An 11,696-nucleotide genomic window follows, 5' to 3' on the forward strand; every position below is an offset into this window, starting at 1 on the left:
TAAGTGTTGAATCTAAGCACTTAAGTAAAAAGTTTACATAATGACATAATTGTTGAACTTCATTATGTGTTTGCCTTTGTCCATTATGTTCCCTGTCAACATAATGAAAAATATTGTACATCACATAATTGCAAATATTCTCTGCCATTCCGTCCCAAGTTTAACACATCTACTTAAGTACTTCATTGTTTTAACCAACTTCTACTTAAGTAGTTTAACGTATCTACTTAAGTACTTCATTGTTTTAACAAACTTCTACTTAAGTTGTTTAACATATCTACATAAGTGTTTTTAACCAACGTCTACTTAAGTAGTTTAAAATTTCTACTGAAGTGTTTAAACAAAAAAAAATATGTCTGTTAATGGTTACCCGACCGACCCTTATTTGTTTTACCCCCGACCCTAATTTTTTCACACTTTTCTGCGAAAAAAAAACCAGTCGGGATTTCGATCTCAGATACTAAAAGAAGAATCCTCCCCGACCGATCGACTATATTTTTTTTTGCAAATGTAACCCTAAACAGACATATGTTTTTTGGTCTAAGAAGTTAAACATATCTACCTTCGTGTTTTAACCAACTTCTACTTAAGTAGTTTAGCATACAATGTATCTACTTAAGTACTTCATTGTTTTAACCAACTTCACGCGTGCCCAGAAACGATTCAATTCAATTCAACCAACTTCTGCTTCTCATTACTTTTGCACGGGGCGAGTTGGTTCGTGGGTGTTTTCTAGATGATTATGTAAAATGTAACTTAAGTAACAAGAACCAAAGTTACACTTAAGTAAAACTAAACAATACTTAAGTAAATACAACACATAATGACCTAAAAGTCATTAAGTACTTAAGTGGTAAAAAAGGCACTTAAGTAGTTTTGGTATTTTATCCTGAAACGGCCTTCCATACACTCTTCATTTTGGAGTAAAATAACAACATGAAAATTCGAAGTAAGAGCTGGTCCACACACATATACATGTATAAACGTGTATATGTACTGCACATTTACATTATAAATATACCAAGTTGATGATGATGTTATCAATTTGGAAAGAAGCAATTGCATCATTATTATTTAGACAGTTAGATATCCATATATATATTTATTACATAATTTGTTTACACCAATCTATATATGAGGCCTCGTGCAATATAACATTTGTTGATTACCGCCACCTCGGGTTAAATATTATGAACTAGAGCACAGTAGCACATGGAATATTTGTATAATATTGAATTCACAATACAATGTACAAATTACAAATATGTTCAATGACATGAGGAGTAATTGCAATTAGAAAGAAACGTGTACACTGTATATGGTATGTATATTGTAATATTTCATCAGTATAATTCTGTTTGTGTTACAGCAGTAATTATTTAGACATTCAAACATCTCCATCAGCATATATACCATGTACGTGCTCCTGTCCAAGATTTAATTGTATGTACAGCAAAATTACACAATTTATCTATATATTGCACATTTGAACATGCATACCTGTATACATCGTACGATGAGTTGTTGTAAGTATTTGGGATTGCATTGCTCCGCGGAGAATATTTGTCAGATCTTTTAGGGAACTGATTAGAAATCAATAAAAATATCCCACTCTGTGTGATAAAATTAATACAGGGCCATGTTTATTATATGAAGTAGCTAGTTCGTGTCAGGAAGTGTAGTATCAGGAAGAAAATAAACAAGTTCGTGTACGTTGTACACGTTTTTATTTTTCTGCTGATAATTATCAATACTCCTTATAGTTTACAGACTAGAGGAATGGCATCCATACAATGGGGTCCCTACAGTTGGTCAGGACTGTTTTGTTTAACGTCGTATTAAGCAGACATGGTCATTAAAAGGCTTGCTAGTTCTGATGGTGGAGAAAAACCGGAGTACCCGTAGAAAAAAATAATAATAAAAAAACACTGAACGCAGTACCTGGCAACTGCTCCACATGGGATTCGAAATCACGACCCAGAGGTTGAGGGTTTTGTGGTAATATGTCGAGGACATCTTAATTACTCGGCAACAGTCTCAAATTGGCCGTTAGAATAATTTAATGACATATATGTTCCCACGTATTGCACAGACTTTTGTTGTCGCAAAAATAAGCCTGGGATTTCCAACCAAAAACGAACATAAGTCGCATATTATCATCAAGATTAAGGTATTTATAAGGAATGAACGTTGTGTCGATACCAAACTTGTACCGTAATTAACCTTATAATAACTAATTAAACATTACGTCATTATTTTGTACATGTATTTGTAATGGATATTGTGTATATAAAGCTAACAATAAAAGCTATCTATTGAAACACTTTTGATCTATAACATGTACATTGTGTAATTTGTTGAAAACTATTTGTAGTTACGTTAAACATTACAGCGATTATTACGAACGCACAGGCGTCTGGCTCGTACCTCATGTAAAAGGTGTCTTGACTGACGAGTCAAGCGCCTGTGATCAGTAACATTAATCAATATAAAGGAAATCTAACACTAAATCGAAGCACTGGCACCCGGAAGAATATCACACATGTGCTCTACACAAAAAATATTTTTATTCAAGGTCGGGTAACAATCAAATTTCGCCTTATCAACAGAAAAATGCCTTAAGGAAGTTTTAAATGTTTAAACAGGCGAGAATATAGTTCCTTATCATAAGACTGGAAAACACTGGATTGGTGACATTGTATACAGGACAGGCAGAGGTATGTTAACCCGCACTGGCTATTTAATGTCGATGTTATTTGTGAGGTTAAGTGCACAATGTCATGTACATGTAGAATGAATTTTTAAGTACAAACTACAGATATCAGTATCTCGTAAGCCTTTATGTTATAGGCTTGGTGTTAATTTTAAATTTGATTACATGTGTAGAGTTACTTTGTTGTTTTATGTAAATTGACATGTGACACTTTAATTAAATAAATTGTATTGTATTGTATTGCATTGTATTGTATTGTATTGTATAGTAACATGGTTTGTATTGTATTGTATTGTATTGTATAGTAACATGGTTTGTATTGTATTGTATTGTATTGTATGGTAACATGGTTTGTATTGTATTGTAACATGGTTTGTATTGTATTGTATTGTAACATGGTTTGTATTGTATTGTATTGTATTGTATTGTATAGTAACATGGTTTGTATTGTATTGTATTGTAACATGGTTTGTATTGTATTGTATTGTAACATGGTTTGTATTGTATTGTATTGTATAGTAACATGGTTTGTATTGTATTGTATTGTATTGTAACATGGTTTGTATTGTATTGTAACATGGTTTGTATTGTATTGTATTGTAACATGGTTTGTATTGTATTGTATTGTAACATGGTTTGTATTGTATTGTATTGTAACATGGTTTGTATTGTATTGTATTATATTGTAACATGGTTTGTATTGTATTGTATTGTAACATGGTTTGTATTGTATTGTATTGTAACATGGTTTGTATTGTATTGTATTGTAACATGGTTTGTATTGTATTGTATTGTAACATGGTTTGTATTGTATTGTATTGTATTGTAACATGGTTTGTATTGTATTGTATTGTATTGTATTGTATTGTATTGTATTGTAACATGGTTTGTATGGTCCAATTTTACGAACAAAGTAAATTTGGTGTTATTATATAATTTTGTCGCTAAAATATACCACAGGGGCTTGACGTTATTAATATATAAATATACCTCTATATTGACAGAACGTCAAGCTAGTATATGGGGGCATTTTTTATTATATTTATGTTATATATTGTTGACAGAACGTCAAGCTCTGTGAATATACATGTACTGTAAACCAACTGATTTCCGAGGTGATTTATAATTATACGGTTCTACCGTACCCGGTAATTATAACAATTGTAATATACATTATATTGTTAGGGATCTGGTTGTTGATGTTCTGTCAAAGGTATTTCTAGAACGGCTTTCCCTACGTTCAATATGTAAAATGTCAGGTGGATGTCTGTAAGGTTTGTAAGGCCTTGTCACCTTACTAATGCATGTCAACAAAAACACTAAACAACACATTCCACCCAGTCACATTATGCTGATAACGGGTAAATGAGTCGTCCCACTCCCTTTACATAAACACCGAGCACTAAGCAGGTACATAATTATAAACTATATGTACCACGTTTATAGTTATGAACTATGACGTGTTTTGGCCAGGGAACAGAGCCAAGGTCCTTCCCAAAGGGATAAACGACGAAATGCGATACGGCACGTGCGTTAATACTGTTTGACATAGCATAGCTTTTGTGCTCTTGTCTTCTTCACAGTGGTACCTCCATCCCATCACATTATACTGACAACGAAGCAATCATGCTGTGATTTCACTCTCAAGTTGCTGAGAGCTAAGCAGGAGCAACAACTGTCTCTTTCATCGACGGTTTTGTGTGATTTGACTATTGATCAATAAAAAAAAAAAAAACTCGTAAAAAGCGAATCTGGTTATTTTTATTATTTCTCTTTTCCCTGCCTCGATTTCTTCTGAGCTACAACTTTCTACTCAACCCTTGACCTTGAGTTGATATTTCGTCCTAGTGAAGAAGACTTTTGATATTGTTGCCTGGCCGAAAATATATTGTCCCAAATTTAGTCGCCTTTACCATTACGTAACGGGAACGGAATATTTAATTCTAGTATATCATACTTGTAGAACGTTCGTTCAACGTGTCTCGGGGAGAAGAAAGCTGATGGGAGACAATTTACATAACATCGTTTCAGCAATAGTCCTGAAAAATGGCGAAATAACATCCGTAAGACTAATAATGATGCGTAATCTACAAGAGAGAATATATGAAGAAAGTTGTCCCTAATGGTCCTCTGTGTAGCGTACGAAGGGGAGATAACTTGGAATGGAACCATTCCTGAATTAAGATTAGCAGTTCATTCCATTTGCGGATTTATATCGGTTCGTACGGCACCGCCTAATGGAATGCGTTTGGATTTTTCCACGATGACAGCACCCATGAAAGCCAAGTATTTTCTGTGTTAACATACATTATATAAAATTGATATGAAAGTAATACCTCAATCGTTTGTGCATACTTTCTGTCTTGTTTTCAACAAAGAAATTTGGAAACATTTTGACGACAAAATCCTTGAAAAACCTTGAGTCCGCATTGGATCCAAGTAGTACGCTTCTGAATACGAATAACTTGTATCGGTCCAGTTCTGCTTCAATCTGATTAAAATCAGCTGTTTGATACTTACTTCGTGCTCCAAACAGCTGATTTTAATCAGATTGGTACAGCGTGATCCATTTGAGATCCTGCAGATTCGTATCGAACGCACGGATAATATTACTAATGGTCGCTAATAATTAATTTTATCTTTTTCCTTTTCTTTCAATGTTCTAATATATTTTTATTTACTTGCAGAATATAAGCATACCACGAGCATGCCCTGTTCAGAGGTACTCGCACTTCCGTTTACGGCCGGAAATGTGTATACGTCATCGAACGGACGAATACACCACGACGGTTCCATCTCTACTGTTGTCTTCGTCACTTCCGCTCTGGCCTTCATTACCGTACTGATTTCTCTGCAGGCGAATTCCACTTCCCTTGATCCAGTCGTCATGAGGTTATCTCTCACGGTTGTCGTTGCTGCTGGAATATGCTCGATTGTTTATCTTCTGCGAATTGCCAAAAGACAAGAACGAACAACAGTGCACCCCGAACCAACGGCATGCTTTCATCGTCTGCAGTTAGCAATCTTATGGTTGCTTGGCTTGGGAGTAATGCTAATTTGTATATTAAGTGTTTGCCGTCTCATTTTTTGCGTTTCTGAAATAATCGACGTTATGAGGAGAGTAGAAATCAGTGTGGATATATGTTACCATATTGCAAGATTATTGTTGGTCGCCACCGAAGTCTTGTTCATCTCATTCTTTTGTAGAGTAAAGTTTGAGCATCGCCTGTCGACCTATCACGCCTTGCTGTTTATCGTACTAGCGAATTCCTCTGTCTGGATATACTTCTATCTAGCGTTGAACAGCGATACATCGTCTGATATTCCCGGCGTTGACAATGCAACTGCCGTTGAGATGAATAATATTTCAGCATGCTATACAAATTCTACTCTCGGTCATCTAGCACAACAGGTGTATTATATTCTCTTCCCAATTAACACAGAGTTTTCACTTCTTGTCTTGAAGTTTGTTTTGGAAATGTGGAGTTTGGATGTCAATCAGTCGCAAGGCGCTACCCATAGAGCTAGTGTGATGGGGATCACATTAACCACAGAGATTGAGGATGATGGACCGACATCAGATTTAGATGAAGCACGTCCATCACAACAATCCATAAATGAAAGGTCAAACTTGTTGGACACCCGTTGGGAGTATAGACTACATAACAGCAATGAATACCCAACGCATAACAAAAGTTCTTCTCTTCCGTTCCTCATTGCCCTTATTATATCCGTCTGTCTGTTCCTTCCTCTTGCGGTCATGTACCTTCTGCTGGAGTTTCGCTTTCCTGGTGAAGGAACGTTCTACATGACAACCATGATATACGAGGCCGTATATAAGTTTGTATTATTCTCCATTTTAATAGTCACATGGTTTTACCTATATCACGACTGTGAGCCAATCAGAAAGCAAGCCAGCCTAAGCGGCAAGGATTATATTATACTGCTAGCTACATTTGGTGCAGCAACTTATTACTTCCATGTTATTATCGCTGGTTCACTGATCAGAGGTCACATCGGGGCAATGGACATTATGTCAAATACAATAAGTATGGCGTCTCTTTACTTACAAACTACTTTGTTGTTACAAACCAAAAGATATATTCCAAAACGAAACACCAAAAGACAATTTCCAAGTTTTCGTTCGCTCTGCACAATTCTTTCCGTTCTGAACTTTGGATACTGGATAACGGATAGCTTTGCCGGCATGAAATTCAAGGCTGCTTTTGTACCCAACGTCGAGGTATTCGGAAGTGAATATTGGGTTTTTATTATGCGTTATTTGTTTCCGCTAGTGATATATTATAGACTCGAGTCAGGGTTCACTTTTTTGAAAATCTACGGCGACTTTTCTCGTAAAAATATTGCAGAATAATGCTAAGCGATTCTTAGCAAGGAAGAATAAAATTTGAAGAAGCGTTCAATTGCACACATTTGTATGTTGGCTTGACACGATTGTTCCTCACCTCGTAGTAAACATTGTCAAGTTTATCTTTACAGGAACCGTCTTGTCTAAAGAGATTTATTTTCCAATGTCTGTTCCTTTCTTTCAGCGATTGTGCTGATTTTCCTTTTTATTAATACGCAACGCCCATGGACTTTCAGTGTCTTGACCTTCTAGTTTCTAGCTAGATTGCTTCCAAAGTTATAGTCATCCAGTAAAGTTAGAGTTGATTCTACACTGGATATTCATCACTCAAAGAGTTTCACAACTTTAAGTAAAACGAAAGTTTAGAGTTACCTCCCGTGATTGGTTATACATTCTAATTGTTTATGAAGACAGGACTTTTCTTAGTAATACTAGTATTTCGTGCTTTGAATAACCCTTTTATCGCAAACATGATAATTGAACTCGACATTTTTTTACGTTAATGGCAGACATTTTTGGATTTAGAGGTGGCCTATATGTATCATTAAAAATACCCTTTCTACAAAATAATGAATACTTTTCTGGATCATAACGTCTAGATACAAAACCTGATGTCTAAACAGTAACTTAATCATATTTCATTGGATATTCCCATATTCCCAATACGATTGTATGTGTTACTGCGGCGCCATATTGGATTTGCATGTATTTTCAACTAAAGAGAAAATTTAAATATAAAAATTCAACTTCAAAATGTAAATTCTACATTTGTGTATTTTATAATATTGAACTTACCGTTTTCTTGATATCATCATCTTTATTTAAATATTTTAATACGTGATGGCGACAGACATCTGTAAATGGCTTGTTTTCATCAACAAAATACCCCAAAAACATTTGCTTATTTTTTCAAGAAAATCCCAAAGGATGTTTCAACTTGATTAAAGCCTAAATGCTATTTGTGTTTTTTGAACATGGGTAATGAACATGCAATGCTTTTTCAGATACTATTTTTCCCCATTTTCAATCTCAGTGATTATCTTATATCCCGACATGGGATGTTTGTCGATGAAGCTTTAGACTGGTAGATTGATAATGCTTTTTATCCAATTAAAAGCTAAGATGATTTAAAAATGCTCCATCGCCGACGAATAATAATTTTCCTTTATCAAAAACAGGCACAAACGAATTAATATTTTTCTTCAGTTACAATGTTACTTACTTTACACTATTACCACAATTGAGAAAATGAGTTTCTTATTTTCATTCAAGATAAAATTATTAACAATCATGAATTTCGTCCTGAAAAATTCTATGCTATATATGGAACTAAGTACTAATTGTGCACACACCAAAATCAAGATAAATGATTACACATGCATTTATGCTTTGTCGGTGGTGGAACATCTTTAAGGACACTTTGCGCTATGTTCCTGTTTTGGAAGGCTGTGGCATGTTTATGATGTGTTTATCTTGCAGTGGCACAAATAAGTTGATAGTGCAAGCTGGAGTGTTCAACAATAACATATTAATGGTATATGTTAATAATGGATGAAAATATACTATGAATGTTAGAAAATAAATGTGACGAATGTAAAAATATCGTAATATGAGATGTCTCTCTACACTACATACGTGTACGCTGCGAGTGTGTTGTGTGTCTATACATATTGTATTGTTTTTCCTGTTTTCACTGTATAAATATGCACTGTAATGATAAACCAATCGGTTTAAAGTAATAAATAACTGAACTGAACTGAACATGCATCAGTGAGATAGCACTATAAATAGACAAACGTTTCACTATTACCCGGAGACGACACGAACGTACTGCAGCCTCCAAAACATTCACAACACATCGCATACATCGTTGTAAATGAGGCATTTAGCTTGATCAACCAACCAACTAATTTCACTGAGGCATACTGTCAATTAAATACACAGTCCACATCACACAAACACCCGGTTGTATTCTTTTGACTTGTTAAGAGGTCGCCATACATTTTTTAAAAATAGAGTTACACAAAATCAATCGGCTTGTATCATAAACTTTGAATCTTATTACAACGTGACATTTATCCCTCTTTATAGAATTTGCATTTTTCATATGATTCGCTATTTGTTTTAACAGAAGATCTATCTTACCATTCGCAACATTTTCAACACCCATAGAAACGCCGATTTTAGAAGGCACTTGCCTACGGTTTACCTTTAATGTATGTTTCAAAAGTTGTTGCTTTTTATTTTAAAGTTTGTCTCTAAATGGCCCTGGCAGTCAATGGGTCACTAAACGTTAACAAACAAACAAACAAACAAACAAACAAACAAACAAAACACAAACAAATCGAATTTTAACATTGTTGCTATGAAAACATAAGGTAGAATTATTTCTGTTCGCATAAAATTATTTCAAGTTACTTCTCCTTATACAGATTCGAAAATTAGTTTAAAAAACTGATTTTAAAATTAATGTCATTGTTGCAAACATTTCCATAATAGTTACTCCATAATATTACATGCAATGCAAAGGTTGTGCAGGCACATTGAGCCTCTTCTCTTGATGCAACACCACAGCTCATAAAGATTGTTTCTCTGGTATCTTACGAAGAGTTTATTTGATCAGCTAATAGGAAATTGCATTTCCAACGAGTTTTAATCTTTTTAACTACAGGGATGTGATCGTCATGACAAGATGATGTATTATCCTGGGATGAAAATGCTTTTATCTCTGTGATTGACCTTCGAGATGCACCGGTAGTAGGCTAAACTATGACATTTATTAACGGCCTTGTTTACCGGCAAGCACTGCTAATCAGCGATAATTATTTCTTAGGCGATTCGTTATCTTCTAAATCTGAATCTCGTTTGTCAGTGGCATGTGTAAAGGACTAGTTGCTTCCAGTGATTTCTAATTTTTATAGTTTTTAGTTTGTATGTTTATGTGAATGTTGACGGAATAGCATAGTTACGTTATTGTAGGAGATTACAAATGCGCAGATTACGGGACAACTTTACAACCAATCTGTTTTATTATTCAAAAATAGTTCGAGCCGTGTATGATTATGAACGTGTGATACTATAATCTAAAAGTATTTGGGGCCGTTTATGATATAAACGTGTGATACGTCTTGAGTGTTTAACGTTAATTACAATGTAGTTAACATTAGTAATATTTTTAAGTTAACTTTAGTCCTTAAAGTCTTCAGGTTTACATAGAAATGTATAAATATTCCACTGTATGTTATACGGGCAAAACCTTAGGAAAATAGGGACTTGGCAACCTAAAAATGTTTGGTTCATAAAACAGAAATATACAGTAAACAATTTGTATTTTGATCGATTGTTTCTTTGTTTGGTTTGATAAACGTCTTATTAACAGCCAGGGTCGTGTAAGGACAACCTCCCATGTATGCGGTGTGCAGCGTATATGTAGTAGTTTGCGGTACGTGTTTTGGGAGACTGCGGTATATTTATGTTGTGTTTTATTGTACAGTAGAAATGTTGCCTTTTATACGATATTTCGCGTCATTGTTAGTTTTAGTTTATTCGTGATTAACTTACAACCGTGCAATTAAACTGAAAATAAACAAGATCTATAATTATTCAGAAACAATTGGAAGGATTCTAACTTATGGAAAAACCAACACTTGTTACATAAACAAACATTTATCAGACGCTCGTATATCGATACCAGAATATAGGAACTATTTTCAAAAGGATGACATTTTCGCGGGATGATATTTTCGCGATTTCGCGGGATATTGCTATGATTGCGGAAATTTGAAATGTAAAGTATATTAATGAATGGTTGATTCATGTAATGTATAGCCAAAGCAAGAAAATTTCATTTCCTCGTTGATAAAACACAACGCGAAAATTTTGACACGCGAAAAAACCCCACAGCTATCCGATAATATAACAAGGACGTACTTCGCTGATGACACAAATTCCCGTTGGACTGCGAGATTAGAATTTCAGCGGGAGCCTGTTTCTCGCCAGTGACAGTGTCATGTCAGCACAAACTGACGCTTTCTACGGGAGAACTCTCCGATGATTAGAGGACATGGCCATGATGGCTGAATCAATGCTATCCAATTGATCTAATTTCAAATACGATTTCTTTAATCAAAAGAGAAACCCGATACAAATTGGCTAACTAGATGATGATTTTTTGCTATAAATTGAATTTTCCGAGAAGAAAGTGCATGTCCAATTATGTGTAAAGAGCCATGGCATGGCGCCGTGAAGCCGAAATGATCTGAGCGGTTCTCTTGCATGTGTATTTTTTCTCTCTATCTCTAGCTCTTTCTCTCTATTGAGATAATAAAGATATTGTCTGTTAGACAATGGAGATCATCAAGATATTTGTACAGTGTACTAGCAATCATTGATTCGATAACAAACACATTTACAGTTAAAATTCAGTTCTGAAATATTATATTAATAATTTTACCGTTTTTTTCATGATATTTACGTTATGTTCGCTAACGGAACATCGCGTTGAACTATTTAACCTTGATTTTACTGTAAAACATTCTCCACAATTACAATATCTACAGTTAAAACTTAATAACAATGACTTCATTTGAGCATATTGTTTATCACTCTAATATA

At 34.6% G+C, this 11,696-nt stretch overlaps 1 protein-coding gene across 1 annotated transcript; it reads left to right on the forward strand.

The window, feature by feature from the left end:
* Positions 1-1,452: 1,452 nt before the first annotated feature.
* On the forward strand, positions 1,453-10,460 carry LOC138335186 (uncharacterized). Its single transcript, XM_069284163.1, has 2 exons — positions 1,453-2,717; positions 5,401-10,460. The coding sequence occupies exon 2, from the start codon at positions 5,421-5,423 to the stop codon at positions 7,086-7,088; it is 1,668 nt and encodes a 555-aa protein (XP_069140264.1). The 5' UTR covers positions 1,453-2,717; positions 5,401-5,420; the 3' UTR covers positions 7,089-10,460.
* The last annotated feature ends 1,236 nt before the right edge of the window (positions 10,461-11,696 follow it).

Source organism: Argopecten irradians, chromosome 11, assembly GCF_041381155.1.
Source record: "Argopecten irradians isolate NY chromosome 11, Ai_NY, whole genome shotgun sequence".
Taxonomy (NCBI): domain Eukaryota; kingdom Metazoa; phylum Mollusca; class Bivalvia; order Pectinida; family Pectinidae; genus Argopecten; species Argopecten irradians.

Excerpts from the sequence above, each read along its gene's own strand:
- LOC138335186 (XM_069284163.1), top strand. The coding sequence starts at position 5,421 with ATGCCCTGTTCAGAGGTACTCGCACTTCCGTTTACGGCCGGAAATGTG.